The sequence below is a fragment of the Capra hircus genome, chromosome 23 (genome assembly GCF_001704415.2).
Source record: "Capra hircus breed San Clemente chromosome 23, ASM170441v1, whole genome shotgun sequence".
Taxonomy (NCBI): Eukaryota; Metazoa; Chordata; class Mammalia; order Artiodactyla; family Bovidae; genus Capra; species Capra hircus.
This window is the reverse complement of record NC_030830.1, coordinates 41,659,558-41,686,718: the sequence shown is the minus strand read 5'-3', so window position 1 is coordinate 41,686,718 and position 27,161 is coordinate 41,659,558. Positions and strand designations below refer to the sequence as shown.

The following is a 27,161-nucleotide window of genomic DNA, read 5'->3' as shown; positions in this document are numbered from 1 at the left end:
TCACCCCCTTAACTCCCCTCTTCTTCTGTCAAAGCGCTTGGTGGGCCATAAAGGCCTACTCAGAATTTAGATATTACTGTTTACTCAGTTTTGTTTTTAGCAGTGTGAGGAATGAACTTGGCCTTTGAAGGCAAACAGGCCTTGTATCAAACCCCGGTTTTGCTGTTTCGAGGGGTGGCCTTTGAGGATGGAATAATCTGTGAGCCTCAGCCTCCTCTTCTGTGAAATGGGCTCTTAACTACAGAAGTTGTCCCCAAACTTTTTTATGACACTGAAAATTGAAACTGTTAGTCACTCAGTTGCTTCAAACTCTTTGCAACCCCATGGACTGTAGCCCACCAGGCTCCTCTGTCCAAGGAATTCTCCAGGCAAGAACACTGGAATGGATTGCCATTCCCTTCTCCCAGGTGGGGGATGGGGGGAATATTCCTGAACCAGGGATCAAACCTGGGTCTTCTGCATTGCAGACAGATTCTTTACCATCTGAGCCACCAGGGCACCTTGAAAAGGAGAATATTCTTACTGCAAACGATGCTGCCACCCACAGTGAAATGTAAACGGACCAGGAGGCTCTGGTCACCCAGATCAGGTCCTGCTTTAAATTTGTAAAACAAAGTAAGGCTGGGCGGGGCTGCCCATCCCAAGTGATGCTTCATGACAACTCATTTTGTGAACTCACTGGCCCATGCTGCCACAAGCTGTGACCTGCCCTCCTTGACGTCCTTACAACACCCCCCACCCACCACCACGGAGGCAGCTGTTGGGTGGCAAACCAATCCCCACTTTGTCCAGGCTTCTTCTTGGGGAGAAATATGGTAGAAGCAGCCCATGGAGGTTTAACTGAATCACCCTTCCCAAAAAGACCCTAGAAGAAATCACAAAACCTTAAAAATGAAAGTGTCAGAGAGGCAACTTTCAGTGGACAGTGGAGAGCTTTGAATCCCAGTGTTTACAGCCCAGTATCTGTTGGCCTTTCCAGAAAAGAAGCATCTGTGGCTTGGAAGGTGCTTTGTGAACTCTCTGGTCCTTGAATACAATAGTGCTGGTCCTCTGGAAATCCCTCCCCTGCCCTGGCTGATGCAAAAGAAATAACCATTCCAAGAGCCTCTGCCTAACTTGTGTCACACGTTTTGCATGTTATTTCCAATCTTTACAATCAGTCAGCAAACTATCGCCCAGGGTTAAAGGTGGGCAGAGCTGGAATTCCAATTCTCAAACTGAGCTTTCTTCCAGGATGCTGTCAGGCTGCAACCAGCAGGCCTACAAGTCCTGAAGGCCAACCTCAAAACTAAAGAGCCTAGAGTCAGCAATGGAGACATCAATGGTTTAATGAATGGGGGAGCTCGAACGTGGGAAGCAAGGTCCTGGAGCAACTCCCCGCCACGTGGCAATCTTTGATGGGGGTGGGGGGTGGGAGTAGGAGGGGTTTGTGTGCTGGGGCGGGCTACTGGTTATAGAGGAATTGGTGTTAGCTTGGCTCATAGATTACCAGGGAAACAAGCAGAGAGGCACACCCCTCCACTGCCCTTTTGATAAACTATCATGATGGAGATGTTCTAATCTAAAGTTAGGACAGTCACTAGCTGGGGAGGCAAGTATGTAGGAAGTCAGTCCTGTGAGTATGGTGTAGGTGGAGTAGGCGCTGGCGGAGCAGGGGGTGGACAGGAAGCAAGAGAACAGCCATCCTGGGGACATCGTCATGCTAGAAGTGTGGTTAAGACTCCACACTTCTGCTGCAAGGGGCAAGGGTTCGATTCCTGGTCACTAAGATCCCACATGCTGCACGGTGCGACCAAAAGTTTTTTTAAAAAAAGAGTATCTTGGGTGGCCAGGTCACACATGTGCCATACTTCCTGTCTAGTAGGAACAGAGCTTTTAAGGGAGCTAATGAGTTTCCATTCTTTAAAACTGAATTTTCAAGAAATCTAGACAGGGGATTAAGAACACTGCAGTTTAATGTTAATATTGGTACAGGCATATAACTCATCTCACATGAACAGAAAATAAGACGCTGTGAAGAGTAGACCAGAGTCAGAGCAGTTAGAAGCCACGAGGAAACCAGAAACAGGATAAAAGTAAGGGCCTTCCCCTCTCCCTCCTACCGTAAGTTGCATAAGCCCATTACAGACCAAGAATGTACTAGACAGTTGTACGTATTTGTGTTCATGGTAACTGCAAATAAAGATACTAACCTTTGTATATACTCAGGTTGTCTCAACTAACCATTCTGATGAACTTAGAAACCCTTACAAAGATTTAAGGAAAAGCGCCCACGCAATACTCAGGATCAATCCTGATCCACGTAGACCAAGGTTTCTCACTGCTGACATTTTGAGCTGGATGATTGTGTGGGGCTGCCCTGTGCACTTAGAGGATAAGTTGCATTTTACTTTTTAAAAAACACTTACTTATTTATTTGGCTATACCAGGTCTTCATTGCAGCATGCGAGAACTTTACTTACAGCATGTGGGATGTAAACCCCTGACCAGGGGTTGAAATTGGTCCCCCTGCATTGGGAGCATGAAGTCTTAGCCACCGGACCATCAAGAAGTCTTGGATAAGGTACATCTTAGATGAGTTGATTCTCCCCCACCAAAGGTACCTATTACGTTTTAGCCGAAGTACTACAATGAATGGCAGGGGTATTGTGTATGGAAAAATACCTTCAGGAAGAAAAATTACATTATTCCTTTTTTTTTTTTTCCTGTTAGGCATTGATCTTATCAAAGCAAAATTGCTCAATATTTAGTACAATTGCCTTTTTCTGTCTGTGTAATTATGGTTAGCACCTTTTCACACCACATCATCCACAAATGATGGGTTGCTGTGTGACAAAGGTGAATTATTTGATGTCATTTAACCTAGAATGAAGTTTGCATTTATCCGTGTGAACCAGTGTAAGTGAAATGGGAAGAAAAGGGTGTAGACTAACATTACGGATCTTTAAAAGGGTAAATACATGCTTGAAAGACCTTACACTCCTTTTGACAATGGGCCTACTTTGACCGCAACAATTATCCATTCCAGCTATTGTGAAATAGTTTATACTACATGTGACAAGCATTGCTTTTTGGCTTTGTTTTTGGCTTTGATTTAAACTCAAGGTCCCATAATTTATAACAATAGTTAGAACATTTGGAATAAAAACCACTGGTTAACGTCAACTGTCTCCAATTTCTGAAGGAAGGAAACTGATTCCGGTAAGAGATTAGCCGACTGCTCACTCCTTCCCAGCTTCCTGGATCTCTCTCATCCCCATGTTCCTCTTTCTTTCTTAGAGGCAAGGGCTCATATAGTAGAGCTCACCACTGGAGATCATTCTCAGTAAGATCTGCTCTAATGAGGGAAATACCCCAAATAAGAGTAGCCGTGCAGCAACCCTGAAGATGGGTAATAGGTAGATGACACTATGTCTCCCTACTTTTATGCTTATTTGGAAGTGTCCATCATAAAAAGCTGTGTTTCTTTAACTGCACTCCAGTGAAAGTGAGTCTGCTGAACTGAGCTACCAAGTTGCCCATCCTAATCCCTTACACCTTTCCCAGCATCTCACAAGAAGATGATACTACTTAAAAAAAAAAAAGAAAAAAATTAACTTCTTTACATGTGTTCTGGATTTCATCAAGTCATGTCTCCTGAGAGATAATTTTTTTTCTTTTTTAAAAATGTATCTACCGCACAAGGGACCTTCGTTGTCACGTGCAAGATGCACAGGTGGGACCCAGTTCCCTGACTAGGGATCCAACTCGGACCCCCCCTGCATTAGGGGCACAGAGTGTTAACCACCTGGACCAGCAGGGAAGTCCCTCTCCTGAGACATCCTGCTTCTAAAGACATCCTTTTGTAACAGGAGGGAAAGGGGCAGGGCACAACTTTTGAAAGAATGACCTAGCCCAAGGACACAACACAAACTGATCAGAATCAAATGGGACCAAGATGCAGAGAAGACTAGACCTTGATCCTCAATCAGCAAGTGAAATGACTCACCCGGAGGCGCCATGACAGTTTCAAGGCACTGTCTAAAGACCAAGGAGGGGGCGGTGGCCCAAATCCTGGAAATCTCTGCCCTCTCCCCCAAACAGTTGAAATAGTTCTCCCACTCATTAGCATATGAAATTACCCAGCCCGTAAAAACTAACCATGCCCCATTTCACAGCCACACTCACCCTCTGAAATGGCCCACACTCTGCCTGTGGAGTGTGCTTCTTATTGAATCTGAATAAACCCATTTGTTACCTATCACTTTGTCTCTCACTGAATTCTTTCTGCAATGAGACATCAAGAACCTGAGCTTCATTAGGTCCTAAAACCAGGTACCACGGGTTTTGGCTGGGTTTGAGTCCCAGCACATGGGTTCAAGTCCCAATCAGTTTCTCACGCCCACATCTTTCACCTCACCCCTGCTGACTCCTATCCACCTCCTTTACACACCCATGCTTTCCCAGCTTAATAGAGGCCTTCCCTTTACTGAGCAGATCTTTTGTAACCCTACATGAAAAAGAACATGTTCATATATATTTTTAATCCATATAAACTAGGGGCTGGCTTTTAAAAACCAAGTTAAAAGTTTTTTTTCTTAAAATAAAAGTTGTGTATCTCAGCATCCTGTGTTAGAAATACTACACAATACGAAAAGATCTGCACTTTTTTCAACTAATTTAGTACTACTGACACCTGAGCTGGTTGGAAAGGAAACCACATTTCCTCCAGATTCTCACTGAAACAGGTGAAGAATGAGAAGGGGGGTGGTCCCTGATGACAACACAGCTTTGCTTAGATCCTCTCAGGTTACCCTCTGAGCTAGGGTGAAGCCCGGTAGCTTTTTTTGGCTACTGTTCTATCTTAAGGCTTAGGAGCCTTCTTCAACATAATCAATTCAAATGCTGAAGACCGCGCGGTTGTAGGGAAAAAATCCTTTCCACATCATTTGCATCATGTACGCTGAAGTTAACAGCCACTGTGTGTTTATTTTCTACCAATAATTAAAAAGGAAGAAAATCTTAAGCCCCTCAGCGGCAGACCAGCGGTCTTTGGGGGAGAGGTGTGTCGTGGAAGGAGGCTCTCAGCTTCACGCAGGATTCGGGGTGCAGCAGGAAGTGCACAGGCTTTGAAACACTGCAGTTCAACTCTGCATAACAACGACCTGTTCACTGGATCTCTGCAGCCTCATCCAAGAACAAGGAAACAACCAGGGCTGTTCCATAGACTTCCAGATCAAAGGGCTTGGTATAAAGCAGTCATAAAAAGTAAGGTGTTGACGGCAGAGGAAGCATCACCGACTTGATGGACATGACTTGAGCAAGCTCCGGGAGTTGGTTATGCAAAGGGAGGCCTGGCATGCTGCAGTCCGTGGGGTCGCAAACAGTCCGACACGACTGAGCGACTGGACTGAGCTGAAATGACACCACCCGAGAGACCATCTAGCGGATGCTCAGGCCAAACGGAGCAGTAAGAGCTGGACAGGTCACCTGCAAACGACTTGAGGCTTAGAGACCCCTAAGTACGGCCCTCTGCTTCCCGCATGCCTCACTCAAGGCAGGCTGCAGGTTCTCCGCGGAGCTGCTGACTCAGGGGAAACCCAGAGCGATCTTGCTCCAGGGAAACACCATATATTTTTCCTCTTTGCCCGGAGGCCGGAAAACCGAAGAGACTGCAAGGGTAGCGGCTAAACCCGCGGCCGCCGCCGCCTCAGGGGCAGGAGCGGCGGAGCGCACTCCGACCCCGCGCAGGCTCTCCCAGGTTGACCCCGGGGACCGAGCCGGCACGAAGTGCTGAGTCATGGGGAGGCGGTGCCGCGCTCGGGGGCGGGGCGCGGTCACGTGACGGGGGCCGGACCACAACAACGGCGCGGCGTGCAGCGCCCGCGCCGCCTCCCCGCGCCACCCGCTGGCCCTCGGAGCCTGCGCAGAGCGCCACCAGGCCGCGCCCCGCTCCGGCGCCCGGGTTTTCCGCGCGGCCCTGGGGGCGCGGCTTGCCGCTGGCCCCAGCGCCCGCAGGGCCGGATGCGGTGTTCGTAGAGTCACCGGGTTCTGGCCCAGTGGGTCTTTCTCTCTTCTGCAGAACTGACCCGGAATCCGCTTTTGGTGAAGGCTGATTGTGCAGGCTACAAGCGCCTTCTTTTCGTCCTAGCCATCGTTAAAGCACTGAACGTTCTGTGTGGGGCTGTCCGCTGAGAACCCACTCCCAGAAGTCGAAACCCAACCGTGGTGCGATCTTCGGAACAAACTCGAGGAGTAAACCAAAAAATGCAAAGCACTAATAGAGGAGAATGAGTGTTGTTAAATATGGCTTCCCTTGGCCCTTGCAAGGCATCCTGGAGGTCAAATAATATAACATATTGAAAATATTACTGTTGCAACATGAAATCAAAATAAAATCACTAATGAGATATTTACGTTCTTTGTGTGTGTCACCTTGAATCTGGTATGTGTCTTACCCTCACAATGCATCTCCAGTCCACTAAATTTTCTTTGGAAATATTTGCTCTGTATTTAGAGTTTACAAAATTAACAGATGAAAAAGTGGATTTCATACTCCCAATCTGTTCCAAATTTACTTAGAAGTTTTCCAGTAGCCACATGGAACATCAATTTAAAATTTTCTACTTTTAGTGAATTAAAATCAAAGTAAAATTCAGTTTCTCCAATTAGCCACATTTCAAGTGCTCAGCCACATGTGGCTAATGGCTATTGTACTGAACAATGCCAGGGGATGCATATGTGAGATGAGATTTCAAGAATTACAAAACGATCCTTTGGATGCCTGGCTTGGGTGTGAAACAGTGACCAATACTATCCCTTCCTCCCCACTCCCACACCACCTTCCTTGCATTTACACCAAGCACTTTTTTTAGAGCTAAAGATACAAGAGGCCTGAGTCAACTCTATCCCAGAGGAAGTCACTATCTAGCGTGGAAATATTTTTTAAGCGATTCTATCATGATGTAGAAACAGTGATATGTACAAATGCAACCAAAATACAGAGAAGAGTAACTGGGACCCAACGAATGTATAGGATTGTGTCAAATGCAGAATTCCAACCAGAGAAAAACAGCAGAAAGTCAGAATCACACAGGTCTTGTGATTGGTGGGGAGGGTACAAAGAAGATTGGGCTATGGACAAAGTAGAATGAGGCTTGATTTTTATCCCAGCTGTTGAAACAGATGATTGAAACATTATCTTGTGAGCTTCAAATACCCTCACATCCCCACTCACACTACACACATCTACACACACACACACACACACACACACACACACACACACACACACCTGTGGACATTACAGCCAGACCTTGGATTTCCATGTCCCCAGACCCTGAGATGGGCAAGTCCAGTATGAAGGATGGGGAGAAGAGACCCCTATGATCATTTATCCATTTGACAATCAGTAAGTGTTCAGCTGCTCAGTCGTGTCTGACTGTGACCCCATGGACTGCAGCATGCCAGGCCTCCCTGCCATCACCAACTCCCAGAGCTTACTCAAACTCATGTCCATTGAGTCTGTGATGTCATCCAACTATCTCATCCTCTGTCGTCCCCTTCTCCTCCCACCTTCAGTCTTTCACAGCCTCAGGGTCTTTTCAAATGAGTAAGTTCTTCGCATCAAGTGACCAAAGTATTGGAGTTTCAGCTTCAGCATCAGTCCTTTCAATGTATATTCAGGACTGATCTCCTTTAGGATGGAGTGGTTGGATCTCCTTGCAGTCTAAGGGACTCTCAAGAGTCTTCTCCAACACCACACTTCAAAAGCATCAGTTCTTCAGCGCTCAGCTTTCTTTGTAGTCCAACTCTTAGATCCATACATGCCTACTGGGAAAACCTTAGCTTTGACCTTTGTTCACAAAGTAATGTCTCTGCTTTTTAACATGCTGGCTAGGTTGGTCATACCTTTTCTTCCAAGGAGCAAGCATCTTTTAATTTCATGGCTGCAGTCACCATCTGCAGTGATTTTGGAGCCCCCAAAAATAGTCTCTGTTTCCATTATTTCCCCATCTATTTCCCATGAAGTGATGGGACCAGATGCCATGATCTTAGTTTTCTGAATGTTGAGTTTTAAGCCAACTTTTTCACTCTCTTGCAGTTTCATCAAGAGGCTCTAGTTCTTCTCTTTCTGCTATAAGGGTGGTGTCATCTGCCTATCTGTGGTTATTGATATTTCTCCCAGCAATCTTGATTCCAGCTAGTGCTTCATCGAGTCCAACATTTCTCATGATGTACTCAGCATATAAGTTAAATAAGCAGGGTGACAATATACAGCCTTGATGTACCCCCTTCGGGATTTGGAACCAGTCTGTTGTTTCATGTCCAGTTCTAACTGTTGCTTCTTGACCTGCATACAGGTTTCTCAGGAGGCAGGTCAGGTGGTCTGGTATTCTCATGTCTTGAGGACTTTTCCACAGTTTGTTGTGATCCACACAGTGCTCACTAAACGTTAGCTGTAAGGGAAGCTGGCACAGTAAGTACACACTTTCTGGTCTCAATACGTGTATGATCTAGCTGCTGTCACTGTCAGCCTCATCTGTCATCTCATCGCTCTGTTAACACTTTATTTTAACAGTTATTTGGGGGCGAGGTACCCTGTCCCTTCCCTTTGCCGCCAAGAGAGGGCCAACTCAAGAAGTTTCTAATATCCTCCACCTCCAACGTAAGCTCACAGGAGCGTCATTTTAATCGCTTGATGGGTGAATTGCAACCCTTTGGTTGCAATGAATGGTTCCTGTGCCATCTAAAGAACCTATGTCACCAAATAGTTAGAGACTACACAAATACTTAATATGTTCACGTCTTAAAACCTATAGACAAATTTTCTTGCCACACCATACTGCTCTCACCTGTTTTTATAAGTGTGAGGCCTTTCTCACCTAAAAAAATAATCTGGTGGATTCTTCATTAGCTCGAATAATCAACTTTCTTCCCCAACTCGGTTTCTCTTTTCGGATTACAAAAAAAGGAATTTCACAGAGATCATTTGTCTAAAGCCAGGCGGACTGCGGCCTCCGCGGATGCTCCCCCTGGACTCCGCCTTAACCACGCCTCCGCACGCCTACCCCGGGCCCCCGAGTCTCCGCGGGCGCTCGGCCCCACCCCTCACCGGACCCGCCCCTTTCCCCGCCCCTTCAGCAGCCTATAAAATCCGGAGCGGCCTCTCGCGCCCGGGAGTGGCCGGCGGGCAGACGGGAGTACTGGGCATGCTCAGCGGCGCAGGTTTTGGTCACAAGTAGGAAGGAGCTAGTGCACGACACCGGCAAAGAGAAGCGCCAGCCGCCGCCGCCTCGGAGCAGGAGCGGTGCGGGAGCCAGAGCGGGCGAGGAGTCGGGCGGAGGGCCAGCCAGCCAGCCAGCCCGGCCTCGGGGCCGCCGCCGCCGTCCGCGCGGTGCGCCCGATCCCTACCTAGGTCCCCGGGGCGGCGAGGACCCCGCGCTTGGGAGCCGGAGGGGACTGGACCCTCCCTCCGCCGGCTGGGGCCCGAGGGCGCCTCCCCCCCGCCACACCCCACCCCGGGGTTGAGCCGCCGCCGCCTTCTGCGGGCAGCTGAGCGTCTGACCCGCGCCGCGCACCCCGAGCCCGGAGCGGCCGCCGCCGGCCCCGAGGGCGGAGAGAGGGGGCGGCCATGGGGCTGCTGTCCCAGGGCTCGCCGCTGAGCTGGGAGGAGACCAAGCGCCACGCCGACCACGTGCGGCGGCACGGGATCCTCCAGTTCCTGCACATCTACCACGCAGTCAAGGACCGGCACAAGGACGTGCTCAAGTGGGGTGATGAGGTGAGCGCCCGGCCCCCCGCGCCCCTTTGTTCGGCGAGTCCCCGGCCCCCTCGGTCCGCGCCCTTCGCCGCGCTGCCCCGAGGGTCGGGCGCCCGGCGCTGTCCAAGGCCCTGGCTGCTTAGAGCCTCTGGCCAGACGTCTCTCTCCCATTCATTCATTTGGGGTTCCTCTCCATTCAGCAAACGCGGAGCAGGCGCTGGGAAGGCGTGAGCGTGCCAGAGTGTGACACCGGGTGCCTGGAGGAGTTTTCAGGCTGGGGTGTCTGCCGCCGCCGCCTATTGATCCACTGTCCCCGTCCCGTCTCAAAATGCCACTGAAGTGAAAGGGACTAGGTTGGTTTCCGAAGGCCGGTTGCTTTTCGGGATTAGGTCTAAAGGATTTCACTTCCGCCCCACCTCATCCAGTTACCTTTTAAGCCTCCAGCTTCTCATCAACCACCTCTCGACCACAACTTTATAGGTGTAAATTAAAACAAATTATGGGAACTCGGAGAGCTTCAAAATTAGGATTTGTTAGTGTCTTTCCATGGCCCAGATTTAGCCTGTAAACTTTCCGAATCCGTGCTTCCCCATGTGTGCGCTTCCAGGTGAAATGCCTCTAGAGTCTCAGTGTTGAACCATTATTTATTGGAAGGATCTGGAAAGCACTGCCTGCTGTTAAGAGTCTTCTCTGCCAAAGCTTTCTGTTTCTTCCTTGGCTTCCTGTTTTTAAGAATCACTTGTATATACAGTTCGAATCGAGTGACTTCTCAAAAGGTCCATCTGTTTTTCGTGTTTTACGGCCCATGGCTTGCTCAGGTGTAGATTATTTATCTTCTCGGCAGTGTTATCACTCCTGACCTAAGTGTCAGGGTGCTGCTACACCAGTGCCCGATCTGTCTCCTTGCAAAAAGTTTGTTTTTCTATGATGGGAAAATGCCTCTGCCTCTCATAGTAGTTGAAGGAATTGTGCTCTTGTAAGCTAGAAAAGTAACTTGACTTGTAACGCATATTGCTACTATATGGTTCGCCATACTTTATTGGACAGAAGAGGGGTACAGTATGTGTTCAGTGATAACTCTTCAGTTTTAGTCTAATCCTTGGTTTTGTTTTCAACAGCATCCGACATTTTATGTACTTGTATTTATGATCTATTCTTGTGTTCCCTCTAGATTTTTTTCTGTCCCACATCTCCCTTTTTTTCCCCACTAACAAACCAGTGTCCTTAGCAATGAGGACTGTTTAACAGAAACCACGAATTAGAAAAGTTATCTTAGATTTAAGAACTACCCACTGACCATGTATTATTACTCTAAATCATGCTCCAGTCATGTCTGGGTAGTGTAGGATTTTCACAGAGAAATTCCTGCCTGCCAGTACTGACAGTCCAGTTGGGAAATGGGCAGCCTGACCCAAGGGGAAGACTTGAGATTGTGTAGACTTCTCAGCTGATGAAAAGAAAAGCCACACTCTTCCTCCTCCTGGAATGGCACTTGACTGACACGTTAGTCTGCCCCAGGTTGTTCCTCTCTTCTCTCCTTGACCTGGGGCATTCAGATGCTGGTTCTCCACTGTGGTACTCTGCATTTCTGGGCAGAGAGATGTGACTTGAGGGTTGCCGGGTGCGGGGCGGTGGTGGGTGGTGCGGGATCTCATGCCTAAGTATTTGCTGGTGTTTGTACCTCTGGCATTATGTAAAGGTAATCACTGTTGTGTTACCAAAAATTACTTTTCAAACTGGAGATCATGATCCATTAGTAGGTTGAGAAATAAATTTAGACGATTTTAGGAATCTGATTTTTTTATAACGGATTTTTTTGTCCAAAAGGATACATGACCCGACTCGAGAGTGGTTGAATCCACAGATGCTGAATGGGAGGCTAACTACGGGCCTTGAGCATCTGTGGATTGTGGTGTCTGGTGGGTCCTGGAACCAGCCCCTCATGGATACTGAGGGATGACTGTGTATTCATTTATGTATTATGTGTATTTTATGGTCTTTCCTCCTCTGCTAGATTTTTGTCTCTCCAAGACTGTAAACAATGAAGAGTAGGATGAAGAGTATTGGTTTATCATACATAGCAAAGATATTATGTCAAACCTGAATAATTTGAATGTGTGGGGGGTGGTATGTTGGGTGCCTGTGTTGCAGTAAATTACTATGGTTGCAGCTAAGGAGTTTGGAAGTCAGGGTCCCACACTGATCGTGTGAGGTGGGGTACTGAGAGCAGGACAGACGTTAACACTGTTAGCACTGATCCTTGCACTTGGTGGGAGCTCCCTGTCACAACTACCGAGTAACGTCTGCAGGCAGGGTTAGCCCACAAGTGAGCTTGTCTGTATTCAGAAGCCTAGGCGACAACCAAGAATCAGGCCAGGCAGATAAAAGTGGGGAAGGGTGTGGTGGGGGCTGTGGCCCCGGAGATGCAGGTTGGCCCCACCAGACAGAAAGGGGTGTTTGGGACATGATACGTTGGGCTGCGTTGGTGTGATACCAAATTCTGCTCTTTCTGGAGGTTTTGGTGTTGTGCTTACAGGACCGTGGTCTTGGATTTAAAAAAAGATGAACGGAGTCTAAACCCGTGGTTGGAAGGCGAGCCTGCCGTCTTGGAAATGCCTGGCGCTAGGGCAGTGTTTGATGGTGTTCATCGGGAAGAATTTGCTCTTGGAGCTGCCCTTGTGTTGTATTCCAAGGCCTGCCAATGGCCTGTGTGGTTGTGAGCCTCAGTTTCTCCTTTGGAACAGAGTTGCTCCTCTTTGAAATCCCCCTGGGCATAGCTCGTCTTTAAACTGCTGACTGAGAGAGAGAAGGCTGGCACCAGCCGCGGGCCACAGGGGTTGCATCGCGCATATGTGTGTGCTGGCTTTTTGGAGCTCAGAAGTGTTTTCCTGTGAGAACCTTACAAACAGGCAGACTCCCAGGTCAGCTTACAGGTGCAGGTCTCGCCTTGAACGTGGAAGATCCCAACCCCAGCCACCAGGGATCCCGCTGCTTCGGGAGGGAATTGAAGTTTTAACTCCCAGGTATAGCGAAGATGCTTCGTGGAGGCCCAGGATGGGGGTCTGGGGAAGTTGAGATGGCTGTTCCTGGGGGCCCTGATGTCCGTTAAGCCTTCTTTTATGCAAAAAAAAAAAAAAAAATAAGCGCTTCTCTCTCCACAGCCCGCACACAACGTTTAGGTACAGATTTTGTTTATAACTTGGAGTATGCACCTAGGAAGTTTATAAAAGCTGCACATGTTGCAGTAAACACGACTCCAATATCCCTCTAGCGTCAGCTGCCTGCCAGCCCTTTCAGATACTTAGTGGCACAGGCGTTATCAGAATTGAAATCTGTCTGACTCCAGGGACCTTTCTTAAATACATTATACCAGGTTTTGGATTATTTACAGTGTATGAGATTTCATCAAATTTCTTCAAAGTCTCCTGGTTAGAGAGGTATCAGAAAAACATTTTAAAGGGAACATACATTTTCCTGAGTTGTTTTTTTTTTTTGACCCAATATTATAGTGGCTTTCAAAGGAAAGAAGGTCAGTTGTCCTCTAATTAGCAGATATAAGTACCTGTGAACTTTTAAGAGGAAAATACATCTTTAATATTTATGAGTGCATTGGTATCATGCCTAAAACCATGAGAAGGATTCATAAAAGGCTGGCATGTCACTCACTGAACTTCAAATTACTGTGTAGGTTGAGGATGCTTGCATGACTAATTAGAAAATGCATAGCTTGTTAATAAGCTTATGATTTTATAGCAAAAATAACATCCTGAACTATAAATCTAGAAAGGACAAAGGCATAGTCATCTGAGTCTAATCGAAGGTTCTGTGTAGCTTTGGACAAGTTGCTTAACCTGTCTTAACCTCAGTTTTGTTATCTGTAAAATGGAGAAAGTAATTGCTTCCTTATAGAGTTAGTAAGATTAAATGAGATAATATTGGTGAAATGGCTTACAGTCAGTGCCTTGCCTTTTAAGTAAGACTCATAAATGGTAGCTTAAGATATGTGCTTGGAAATGTTTAAATATCCAAGATATCATTCATTTAAATTGTCTCATTTAAATAGCCGTGGTCTTTGGGGAATGAGGCATTCCATTTTTGTGGGTTTTTAACTGAAATTTGCCGTTCACGTATAATGGTGTTCCATTAGCTTAGTCAGTCATGGTTTATTGTATTTCTGAAATGCATTTCAGAATTTAAATTGTATTCTTTTCTTTATTTGTTAAAAATCTGTTTTATTTATTTATTTACTTTACAATATTATATTGGTTTTGGCATACATTGACTTGACTCTGCCATAGGTGTACACGTGTTTCCCATCCTGAACCCCTCTCCCACCTCCCTCCCATCCCATCCCTCTGGGTCATCCCAGTGCACCAGCCCCAAACACCCTGTCTCATGCATCGAACCTGGACTGGCGATTCGTTTCACATGTGGTAATTTACATGTTTCAATGCCATTCTCCCAAATCATCCCACCCTCTCCCTCTCCCACAGAGTCCAAAAGACTGTTCTATGCATCTGTGTCCCTTTTGCTGTCTCACATACAGGGTTATCGTTACCTTCTTTCTAAGTTCCATATATATGCGATAGTATACTGTATTGGTGTTTTTCTTTCTGGCTGACACATTTGAGTCAGTTCTAATGAGGTGGATGACACTGGAGCCTGTTATACAGAGTGAAGTAAATTTTTTTTTAATGCATTATCTGACACTGACTTCTTAGAATATGGTTTTGAGCACAGATTCCTGAGAGTCGTGCAGAGTCCATCGGTCGTCGTGTGCTCTCTGCACGTGAAACACAGTCGCTGCATCTTTCCCTCTCTCCCCGTCATCATGGGCATTAACAGCCTCTACTGACATTCTAAAGCCCTGCGATGAGAGCCAGGGGAACGAGCGGACCATGATTGGCACCTTCTGGTGATTCCCGCCCCCCCCCCCCATAATTACCTTTCTCAACCAAGAGGTTCATTTTTGAACATGAGAGAACCAGATCACTGACCCTGTCTGTACAGTTGGGGTTTTGAGCTGGATTTGAGCTGCACTGGTCCACTTTATACATGGATTTTTTTTTTTTTCAATAAATACATACTACGTGATCCGGACTATGAAGTTAACATGCAGATGTCAGGCTATGGGGAGAGTCGGCATCGCTGACCCCCTCCTGGTTCGAGGGTCAATTTCGTTTATGTTAGGAGCTGAGTTTGGGTGCCTCCTCTGGTGTTCATCTCACTTTGGGAATTTCTTTCCCCTTGTTCATTTTGTGTTGTATAGTTTTATGTGGACTTTCTTTTTAAACCAGTTTCATTGAATTGTAATTTACATAAAATAATACACCCCCATTTTAAATGTAGAGCTCAGTGACTTTTAAGAAGTGTATACAGCCAGATACCTGCTACGGCAGTCAAAACTTTAAAATATGAAACGTATATATTGTATATAAAACTTTCATGCCCTCCAGAAGTTCCCCTTGTGCCCTTTGCAGACATGTGAGACTCATACCCCCTCAGGTGATTCTGGTGCTTCAGCGTGTCATTGGGAAGCTGCCCTAGAGAATCCGCGCCTTATCTAGATAAAGAAAAGGGAAGTCATTCCAGGCGAGTGAGCAGTGTAATAAAGGTGAGACGGTGAGCGGCTCTGTGCCTGGCGGTGGTGTTGGCGCAGTGAGCGGGCAGGATGAGCATGCAGAGGGCTTTGGATGCCTGGAAGCTTTGCTGAACCTTAAAGGCACGAGGAAAACAGTGCAAGGAAAGAGGCATTCCTTCCGCACACCTGGCTCCCCTCGAGGATGTTTCCAGACCTCTGAATGAGTTACTAACGCCCCATCGTAGCCTTGTTGAGTTCCTCTCCAGGAAGAGGAATGTCCAGGATACCGTTTCTAGTGGTACCACTTTCAGAAATGTCTAGAAGTGGTGTTAGCAAATGTACTTAACAAGAACTCTGGGTACCTTCATTTTGAAGGAGAAACCTCAGTAAAGTTCAGTGTAAGACCCCGTATCTTAAGATGGCAGAATATTATTTGAGCCTCTCACACAGAATTTGTGTTTCTGAATGTTTGTTTCGACGCCCATTTGAGTATGTTATACGGGGCATTACTGCTGTTGCGTTAACTGGATAGGCCATATCCTAATGAGCTTGCTTATTCATATCCTCTGTTTATACGTTTGACCAAGTTAGGTGTATTTTAACAGCACTTTTTAGATATAGTGGACATAAGCTGCACATATTTAGACTGTACAATTTACTAAGTCTTGACATAGATATAATGTGTACATATATACACATGCACCTGTGAAACCGTCACCACCGTCAGCATGATGAAGATGCATCGTCTCCAGAAATGTCCTTGTGTCCCTTCATAACTCGCTTTCCGTCCCTTGCATCTGTAGGCAACCGCTGACCTGCTTTCTGTCACCGTAGCTCAATTTGCATTTCCTAGTTTCATATTTAGGAAATCACACAGCATGTGCTCTTTGGTCTGGCTTTTGTCCTGAGACTCATTTGTGGTGTTGGATGTATCAGCGGTTCACTCCTTTTCATTCCTGAGTAGTGTTCCACTCTATGTATACACGACAGTTTGTTTATCTTTTCACCGTTTGAATTGTATCCAATGTTTAGCTGTTACAAACAAAGCTATGGAAGTAAACGTTCAAGTCTTTCTATGGACTTAGGCCTTCGTCTATCTTGTTTATTATGTAGGAGTGATGTACGTTAACTCTTGAAGGAAACTACCAAACTTTTCCAGAGTGATTGTACCATTTTGCGTACCCATCATCAGAATATGCTGGTTCCAGTTCAGCCATATTCTTGTCACCACTTAATATTCAGTTCAGTTCAGTTCAGTTGCTCAGTCGTGTCCGACTCTTTGCAACCCCATGAATCGCAGCATGCCAGGCCTCCCTGGAGTTCACTCAGACTCATGTCCATTGAGTCAGTGATGCCATCCAGCCATCTCATCCTCTGTCGTCCCCTTCTTCTCCTGCCCCCAATCCCTCCCAGCATCAGAGTCTTTTCCAATGAGTCAACTCTTCGCATGAGGTGGCCAAAGTACTTGGAGTTTCAACTTTAGCATCATTCCTTCCAAAGAAATCCCAGGGCTGATCTCCTCCAGAATGGACTGGTTGGATCTCCTTGCAGTCCAAGGGACTCTCAAGAGTCTTCTCCAACACCACAGTTCAAAAGCATCAATTCTTCAGCGCTCAGCTTTCTTCACAGTCCAAGTCTCACATCCATACGTGACCACTGGAAATACCATAGCCTTGACTAGACGGACCTTAGTCGGCAAAGTAATGTCTCTGCTTTTCAATATGCTATCTAGGTTGGTCATAACTGTAAACATCTTTTAATTTCATAGCTGCAGTCACCATCTGCAGTGATTTTGGAGCCCCCCAAAATAAAGTCTGACAATATTAGTGTCTTTAATTTTAGCCATTCTAATTGACTTGTGGTGGTATTTTATTGTATTTTTTATTTGCATTTCTCTAAGACCGCTGATTTTAAGTACCTTTCCATGTGCCTATTTGCCATCTGTATTTTTTCTCGTTTTTGGTGAAGTGTGTTGAAATAATTTGTCTATTTGAGTTGTTTTCTTATTACTGCGTTTTGAGAGTTCTTTGTATTCTGGATGCAGGTCTTATATCAGATACATGCTTTGCACATTTGTGTTCCCAGTCTATTTTCATTCTCTTAATTGTGTCTTTTAAGGAGCAGAAGTTGTTGGTTTTGATGAAATCTAATATGTCCCTTTTTTTTTTTTTTTTTAAGGATCATGTTTTTGGTAAGGAACTCTTTCCTTAGTTTTACATTTAGGCCTATGACCCCTTTGGAGTGAATTTTTGTATATGATGCTGGGTATGGATTTTGTGGTTTGGTTGCTTTTGCACAGTGCTCTGGCACGGCTTGTTGAAGAATCCTTTCTCTGTTGCTGAAGCCCTTTGCACATTCTTACACTGTCCGTTGCCTCTGCGGGTGCGGTTTCATTTCTGGACTCCACACTGTTCGTTGATCTCTTGATCTTTATGCCAATCCCACACTCTCTTTTATTGCTATAATTTATAATTATAAAGTTTTGATCCCAAGTAGTGTTAACTCTCCAACTTTGCTCTTTTTCAACTTGTTTTGATTTTTTTAGGTTCTTTGAATTTCCACATGAATTTTAGCACAGCTTGGCAGTTCCTACCCAAAGTGAACCCTGCTGGGATCTTTGTCTGTGGTTGCATCAGATTTATAGATCATTTGGGGAGAGCTGACATCTTAACAATGATGCTTCCAACCCAGGAGCATCTCTCCACTTCTTTGTTTTTCTCTCAGCGGTGTTTTGTAGTTTTTGGTGGCCATCTCTCATGTCCTTTGTTAGATTTATCACTGTTTCATATTTTTTATTGTAAATTGTGTTACTCTTTAAGTTACAATTTCTGATTGATTGTTGCTAATACATTAAAATGGATTTTATGTATTTATATTGTATCCTGCAACCTTGTTAAAACTGTGTTTTGAACATACGGCGTACAGTTCCAGTAACTGTTTTAATGTTTTTGCTAATTCTATCTTTGTCATTTAAGGTAAGATTCAATTGATTTTTTTTTTTCCTCTTTATTTTCAGTAGGTTCCTCTGCTTTGCATGACTGATAATCTTTGGATGCCAGATGTCATGAGTTTTACCTTCTTGGGTGCTTGATATTTGTATTTTCCTAAAAGCTTTGTTCTGAAAGATCACTATTTGGGGATGGTTTGATAGCTCAACCAGTAAAGAATCCACATGCAATGCAGGAGATGAGAGTTCAGTCCCTGGGTCAGGAAGATCCCCTGGAGAAGGAAATGGCAACCCAGTCCAGTATTCTTGCCTGAAAAATCCAATAGACGGAGGAGCCCGACGGGCCACAGTCCAAAGAGATGCAAAGAGTCGGACACAACTGAGTGACTAAGCACGTTTGATCCTTTCAGGTCTTTCTTTTACAATTTGTTGGATTGAGAAGTCTCAGCTTAGGGCTAGTTACGCCCTTGTGCTGAGGCAAGGCCTTCAGGAGGACTTGCCGCAGTGCCCTGAACTAGGAGTCACTCCGTTCTGGCTTGTGGGAAGGCACCCTGTCCCAGCTTTGGGTCCTTGCCTCTCAGGTGTGGTTCAGGTCAGTGCCAAGTCCTCAATACGGACCCTCTACAGATCTACGGGGTTGTTGGTGCAGCTCTCTTCGGTCCTGTGACCTCTAGTTGACTTGGTTCCTTCAGACCTTCAGCTCTCTGTCTTCAATTCAAGGAGCCCCCTTCCCCGACAGGCTCTGCTTCACCTCCCTGCCCAGGGTCTAGTGCCTCTCTGCAGGCAGGAACCTAGAGCATATGTCGGTCTCACTCACTCAAACATTTTCCTTGTATCACAGGTATACAATGGGAGGGTAAAACTGATCGCTATCACTCCATCTTGATCAGAGGTGGAAGTCTTTGCTGCACCTTTTTTGTTTTTCCTTCAGCTTTTCTCTCCTTTGTCTATAAACTTTGTCCAAAAGCTAGCCCTCGTGCTTACATCTCCAGCAACCTAGATTTAGCCAAATGTTTAAAGTCAGGATTTTCTTTGCCTTTATGCTGTAATGTTCATTACTTTGTGTCACTGTTTGTCTTTGGTTAAAACACAATTATTTTGAAGTTTGCATACATGTGTAAAAATGGGCTGACTTGAAGGTGGGAGCACAGCTCAGGTCTTCTTCCAAACAGTTGTGTGATCTTCGGTACAGAACTTCTGGACGACAATTTCCTCATCTGTAAGACTAATCAGAAAATTCTGTCATTTGGTTTTGAATTGTGTGCTTACTTGTGTATATATATGTGTGTGTCAGTTCAGTTCAGTCGCTCAGTCGTGTCCTACTCTTTGCAACCCCATGAATTGCAGCTCACCAGGCCTCCCTGTCCATCACCAGCTCCCGGAGTTCACTCAAACTCATGTGCATTGAGTCGGTGATGCCATCCAGCCATCTCATCCTCTGTCATGCCCTTCTCCTCCTGTCCCCAATCCCTCCCAGCATCAGGGTCTTTTCCAATGGGTCAACTCTTCGCGTGAGGTGGCCAAAGTATTGGAGTTTCAGCCTCAGCATCAGTCCTTCCAATGAACACCCAGGACTGGTCCCCTTTAGGATGGACTGGTTGGATCTCCTTGCAGTCCAAGGAACTCTCAAGAGTCTTCTCCAACACCACAGTTCAAAAGCATCAATTCTTCAGCACTCAGCCTTCTTCACAGTCTAAGTCTCCCATCCATACATGACCACTGGAAAAACCATAGCCTTAACTAGATGGACCTTTGTTGGCAAAGTAATATCTCTGCTTTTGAATATGCTGTCTAGGTTGGTCATAACTTTTCTTCCAAGGAGTAAGCGTGTTTTAATTTCATGGCTGCGGTCACCATCTGCAGTGATTTTGGAGACCCCCCCAAAATAAAGTCTGACACTGTTTCCACTGTTTCCCCATCTATTTCCCATGAAGTGATGGGACCGGATGCCATGATCTTCGTTTTCTGAATGTTGAGCTTTAAGCCAACTTTTTCACTCTCCTTTTTCACTTTCATCAAGAGGCTTTTGAGTTCCTCTTCACTTTCTGCCATAAGGGTGGTGTCATCTGCATATCTGAGGTTATTGATATTTCTCCCGGCAATCTTGATTCCAGCTTGTGCTTCTTACAGCCCAACGTTTCTCATGATGTACTCTGCATAGAAGTTAAATAAGCAGGGTGACAATCCTTTCCTATTTGGAACCAGTCTGTTGTTCCACGTCCAGTTCTAACTGTTGCTTCCTGACCTGTGTGTATATAGATACAATTTAAAGGAGGAGGGCATGGCAACCCACTTTAGTATCCTTGCTTGGAGAATTCCATGGACAGAGGAGCCTGGCAGGCTATGGTCCATAAGGTCACAAAGAGTCGGACATGGCTAAAGCAACTGATCACAGCACGTACAATTTAAAAAAAAAAACCTTTTTGATCTCACTGCATACTTTGTGGGTTCTTAGTTCCCTGACCGGGGATTGAACCTGTGTCCCCACATTGGAAGCAGGGGTCTTAACCACTGGGCCTCCAGAGAAGCCCCTACAATTTTTTTTTTTTAATAATTTATTGGGCTTCCCTGGTGGCTCAGTGGTAAAGAATCCGCCTGCCAGTGCAAGAGACACGAGGTCGTTCCCTGGTCTGGGACGACCCCGCATGTCTCGGAGCAGCTAAGCCCGTGAGCTACAACTCCTAAGGCTATGCTCCGGAGCACGCGCCACAGTTGCTGAAGCTGGCGGGCCAGGGAGCCTGTGCTCCGCAGCAAGAGGAGCCCCCGCAATGGCCTGTGCACCACAGCTAGCAAGGAGTCCCCGCTCTCCAAAACTGGAGCGAGGCCTCAGGCAGCTGGGCTCCTCTAGTTGACCACCACTGTGGAGGCGTCTCTTGTCGCAGAGCATGAACTCCAGGGCACAAGGGCTTGAGTAGCTGCCGCACGTGGGCCTGGTCCTTGCGGCTCCTGGGTTCCAGAGCACAGGCTCAGTAGTTGTGGTGCAGGCTTAGTTGCTCTGTGGCGTCTCCCCAGCCCAGGGATCTAACGCGTGTACCACTGAGCCACCAGGAAGCCCTACAATTTCAACTGTATCTTTTAAGCTATTTGTTTCAGAAAACAATTCCACATAACTTACGAAAATCAGGAAATGTGTGCAAGAGATGGTAGAATCCATTTCATTTCCTTATCCTGTTACCTTTTTGGGTTTTAGCATTTTTCAAAGAGAACATATTTTACTGGCTCCTGGAAAAAGTAGTCTAATTACAAACCCATTGATATTAGGTTTTAATTTCCTACATAAACCTCTGAGCCTCACAATGGTTCTATTTAAAAAGGCAAGATGATATTGCAGAATGTTTCTTTCAGAAAAGCTAAGACTTCAGCCTCCCTTAACGTGTGGCAAAACACTAATGACTTTATTTCTGTGATGGATGACTTTTATGTATTTGTCAAGTGACTGCTGTTTATTACGGACATCCCATGGTCGGTCATGGGCTTGAAGAGAGAAACTGAGGAAAGGGAGGCGTTCTCTGCCCTGGAAGAGCGCCAGTGGCATGCCGGCGGGGGGGGGGGGGTGGCGGGGGCGGTGGGGGCACAGGGAGGAGGGAGAAGTTTGCTCTCTACCTGCAAATCCTGGGAGCCTTAGAGATGGTGGCGGGATGGGGGACTTCTGGGAGGATCTCGGATGGAGGTGGCAAGGGCGCCAGGGAGGGGCGTGTCCAGACGTGCAACCGTGAAGTTCCTGAAACTGAGGGTCTCTGCCATGGCGTGGGACCAGAGCAGGGCATGGGGTGAGGGTAGAGGCCAAGGCTGTAGAAGGGCCTCTGTGATGGGCTGTGCATTGCGCCAGGGTCTGACGATAGGAGTGTCAGTCTAGGAATGGTGGTACAGAATCCTGGGTCCCTTCAGAAGTGAACTGAAAGTCGCTCAGTCCTGTTCAACTCTTTGTGACCCCATGGACTATATAGTCCATGGAATTCTCCAGGCCAGAACACTGGAGTGGGTAGCCATTCCCTTCTCCAGGGGATCTTCCCAACCCAGGGATTGAACCCAGGTCTCCCGCACTGCAGGCGGATTCTTTACCAGCTGAGTCACCAGGGAAGCCCAGGTCCCTTCGGAGAGGGTGGGAAAATTGCCTGGGAAGGTAACTGGAGGCTAGGAGCTCCTGCAGAGGATGCCTCGTTGCTGGGGAAGGGGAGAGAGTGTTGCCTGGAGTGGGGGCCAGGGGGCTGGTTCCTGCGAAACTGCTTGGGCCTTCTGGGTTGGGACCCTCCAGGTGAAGGAGCCCCGTGCTAGTGCAGCAGAGATACTGGGCAGAGGAAGCCGGAGCAACGTCTGGGCAGGCTGTGTTTGTGGTGGGACGGCCGCAGGCCTGCAGACAGGGCTAAAACTGAGGAGGGCGAGGTGCCTGACCCAGAGAGGAAGCCTGACCAGCGCCCCTGAACCCCGCTGACCCCCACGAGGGACCCAGGCATGTGTGGGACCCCAAGAAGGACCTCAGGGGCGGTGGGTCACCCTGGGGGCAGGGAGGGCGGCAGGCTTTCAAGGGATTATGGGGACGGGAACGGAAGTGAGCCCAAATTGGCCGGTTAGGCAGGGACTGGAGGCTTTGGCAGAGACCAATCCCGAACATATTAAGAACTTGGGAAAAGAGCAAGAATTGGCTTCCTGCCAAGATAAATGGCGCAAAGCCCATGCGTGTTTTCACAGCTTGTAGGGTCCTTGAAATCTTGATTATGAGTCTCAGAGAGAAACAGAATTGAGCTCGGAAAGCATACACATTTTGGTCACTGAACTTAGTAGCCAAGGGGACTGTATACTGAAACTGATCATAAAGGATTGAGTAGTTCAGAACGATGACCCTGAATCGCCACCTCTTAAAGGCTGAGTTTCTCAGATCTTGTTTGAGAAATTAAGGAATCATAAGCGTTAGACATCCAGCCAAAAGAACACATCTTCTGCATCCAGAAAGCTTGGTTACCTCTGTCGGTGTATTTTTGGAGAGTCCTACGGCCACGGCTCCACTGTTTGGAGAGCTCTCAGTGTTTTTAGATGTTTGTGTCTGCTATGGTCAGGATTTAGTAATTGAACTTATTTCCACAACAAGATTACAAAAGAACCCCCAAACCAGATGTTCGTAATTAACGTAGATTTTCACACAAACCCACTGTCCTGTCTCCCATGCCCCAGGCCTGTTTCTCAGTCCTGTGGATTCAGTTAACCTCTTTCTGAACTGTGTGCTGAAGAAGCAGGGTTTTAAAACAAACCCAGAGGCCAGAGCCTCTGCGAACGTTTACATTTTTTTTAATTTAAAAAAGATTTTTTGTTTGAAAGAATATGCTGAGCCCTGGAAGCCTCAGAGCAACCTAGAAAGGTTATTTGGGAGCACTCCCCTCATTTCCCGCTCAAGTGTTCACGTGTTTACACAAGTTGGGCGCTTGGAAGGCACAGCAGCCCAGCCTGCGGTGCTGCCTCGGCCCAGGGCCGCTCTGGCTGGGTGAGAGGGACCCAGGGGTCAGAAATTGCTGGCCTCAGAACGCAAACAGCCGCAACTAGGAAGCAAGTATGTAGCACAGAGGGCATACACTTTATTCCTGGAAGCCTGTCCCAAGCCCTCACCCAGAGATCACCCACTTCATACGCTGTTCCTGCACGCCGGTCATCTCTTTCCTCTGCTCAGGGTGAACTACATAGTGAGAAACCAGTGCCAGGAGCAGCTTGGAGAAGCAGATCTAGGTGCGGTAGCTGGTGGCTGCCTCCCAGGTCCTTGCTCTGTTACGACTCTCCTTACAGAAATGAAATTGCCCGGAGTCTGAAGCCTTCGTAAATGGAAGTGTGTTTAGTGTCTTCCTGTTGTAGCGCCAGAGGACGTAATCAGCTTTAGGAAGATTTCCACTGATGTATGCATACAGTTTAAGAGATCTTGTGGTAGAAGGGGTGAGCCTTGGGCAGCAAGACAATGGATTTGGAAAGAAACTCCCTTCCTGGCAATACAGAGTATGCAATGTCTTGCATTTGAGAGGGAACGAAAAAGAGATGGTCCTATACTGTGAGAATTTCTGGAAGAGTGTAACTACAGAAACAGTAGTTAAGAGTTGGAAGGGACACGGTGGTTCTTTTCCGTATTTTCCAGAGATTAAAACATGTCCCTAATGTCCATGATTATAATATTTGTGAGGAGAGAGGGGAAATTGCGACTGCTCTGGCCAGGGTAACCACCTTCCACAACTTCACCAGGCCCAAGTGTGGGTGGAGCCCTTGGACGTGGGGCCAAGAGGGGTCCTGGTGTTGGAAGTCAGCCAGGGGTCCTCTGAAGAGTAGGCGCTTGACCAGAGCGCCTCCGGAGCCAGCTTCCCGAAGGCCTGCGGCCAGAGCTTGCCAAGCAGATAGCAGAGGTGCCGTGCAGGCCCAGAGAAGCATCAAGGCCCGCGGTCACCTTGGTGCGGCCTGGGGGCAGGACTGGAGAGGAGGGGCTGGGCTGGAGCAGCCGGGCGGCCGCGTGGCATGGGCGCTGCCTTCCTCTGAGTTTCAGACCTTGGCAGTGGTCGGGAGGGGAGTGACTTGATCCGTGCCTGCTTTCGCAGTGCTAATGGGTGTTGTGCCAGAAGGCTTTCCTTTTACTGAGACCCCGAGTACCGGAAATAAATGCCATGAGAAGCAGCGTTAGGGTGAAATATTCATGATATTCTGCTCTATCTCAAGTCTTTTGGGTAATGTTGATTACAGGCCATCATGCCCCGCTAAGAACACTTGCAAGACACCATTCTGCCTCAATATGTGTGCCCCTGCGCTGAGACCTTAGAAGGTAATCCCCAGTAACACCAGAGGATACGTGGACTCGCTTCCGCTTTAGGCACTTGACAGGCATGATTCTTTGTAATCACTAGTGACCCCCTGAGGTAGGCCTTATCCTCTTTTTATACAAGAAAAAAATACACAGCCCTTCAGTTCAGTCGCTCAGTCTTGTCCGACTCTGTGACCCCATGAATCACAGCACGCCAGGCCTCCCTGTCCATCACCATCTCCCGGAGTTCACTCAAATTCCGTCCATCGAGTCGGTGATGCCATCCAGCCCTCTCATCCTCTGTCGTCCCCTTCTCCTCCTGCCCCCAATCCCTCCCAGCATCAGAGTCTTTTCCAATGAGTCAGCTCTTCGCATGAGGTAGCCAAAGTACTGGAGTTTCAGCTTCAGCATCATTCCTTCCAGAGAACACCCAGGACTGGTTGGATCTTCTTGCAGTCCAAGGGACTCTCAAGAGTCTGTCCAATACCACAGTTCAAAAGCATCAATTCTTTGGCGCTCAGCTTTCTTCACAGTCCAACTCTCACATCCATACATGACCACAGCAAAAACCATAGCCTTGACTAGACGGACCTTTGTTGGCAAAGTAACTTAGGTTTAAATGAGGCTCCAAGCCGAGAGGAGGCTGGAGGTAGAAAGGAAAGGAGTGTGTGTGTGTGGGGGGGCGGTGACGGGGGATTGGGCTGCTGTGATGGTCTCGAGCCACTGTGCAAGGCCAGTGTGCTTTCAGGTCTGAAATATGGAGAATGTGCAGTCACTTTCTCTGTCCGCAGGGCAGATGTTAACAGGTTTAGTGATGTGACTGCTGCCTTCTCAGCTAATCTGCTGGCAGCCCAGCCCTGGGAAAAGCGCAGACACAGATGAGCCTCTCTGGGGATCAGGCTAACCTCACCTGATAGTTGTGCCAAGGAGCGGACCTTGGACCCAGGCTGCAGGCCAGCATCAGCGCCCCAAGTCAGGAGCTCTGATTTATCTGAGATTGTAGCCTTTCCCCGTGAATTCCAGGCTTGGTGGGAAGGGGCTTGGGTTGGCGCATCTCCGTCCCCCAGACCCCGTCTTCAGCAGGTCAGAGCTGCTGGTGGGGCCTGCCGCAGCGTCCAGGGCCTCTGTGAGACGCGGTTATGAGAGACCCTCCCTGAGATGGAAGGACATTCGACTGGGCTGTGGAATCCTGAGGGCTTGGGGGGCCCTCTGAACATAGCAGTGGCTTGGGAGCTGGACATCCTGTTTTAGCACCAGCTCTCAGTCTCCTTAGAGAGCATCACCCCTTCCTTTGTCGGGTGGGTTGACCTACCACCAGTTCCTGAGAATGAAACCCCTGAATTTCTCCTATCTCCACAGTGGTCCCTGAACTGGGGCCAAGTTCTTTGCTAAGCACACTCACAGGGGCCAAGCTTGCTTTGTTCCTCTCTCACCTGGAGCCCAGAGCCCACCCTCCTGAAGCTCAGTTCTCCTGCACCTCGTGGGAGTCCTCCAGGGGTCCTCACTCCTTAAATCCAAGAAGTCACATGTGCCTACTGTCTACAGTAAGGGAGAGGGTGGTGTTTTTTTCCCCCTTGACTGCAAGGTATCATCCCCTTTAAGAGATTCATCCATTTTCCCTCCCTGCCCTCTCCCCAGCTGTGCACTGCAGAGCCGTTGGTCCATGGCACCCTCTCTTGTCAGCCACTTGGTGACCAGGACCCTGTTCTCAGGAAAGAGCCAAGGAACTTACTTATCCTCAGAATCTGGAAGGTTCTAATCTGCAGATGTTTTGAGATAAATAAGAACTACTGTGTGCTTCCCGGTGGCTCAGACCATAATCAATATGCCTGCAATGCAGGAGACCTGGGTTTGATCCCTGGGTTGGGACAGTCCCCTGAAGGAGGGCATGGCAACCCACTCTAGTATTCTTGCCTGGAGAATCCCATAGACAGAGGAGCCTGGCGGGCTGCTGTTCGTGGGGGAGTCGGACACAACTGAGCGACGAAGTCCAGCACACAATGAAGTCCAGCACACAAGAACTATTTATATTTACAATATTGTTTCTTTAGGAGGAAGTGTCTTCTGACTTAGGTTTCTGAGTTGCAGAGTACCCCTGTTGATGGCCACAGCAAACATCCCCTTTGAT

The 27,161-nt window shown here is 47.5% G+C and overlaps 1 protein-coding gene across 2 annotated transcripts in view; it reads left to right on the top strand.

Moving 5' to 3' along the window:
* GCLC (glutamate-cysteine ligase catalytic subunit) overlaps window positions 9,164–27,161 on the top strand; it is a 45,113-nt gene continuing 27,115 nt past the window's right edge. For both annotated transcript variants that reach the window (XM_005696442.3, XM_013973861.2), the window contains exon 1: window positions 9,164–9,763. In XM_005696442.3, coding sequence (XP_005696499.3) covers window positions 9,614–9,763 — 150 coding nt within the window. In that variant the 5' untranslated portion in view covers window positions 9,164–9,613. The remainder of the gene's footprint in view (window positions 9,764–27,161) is intronic.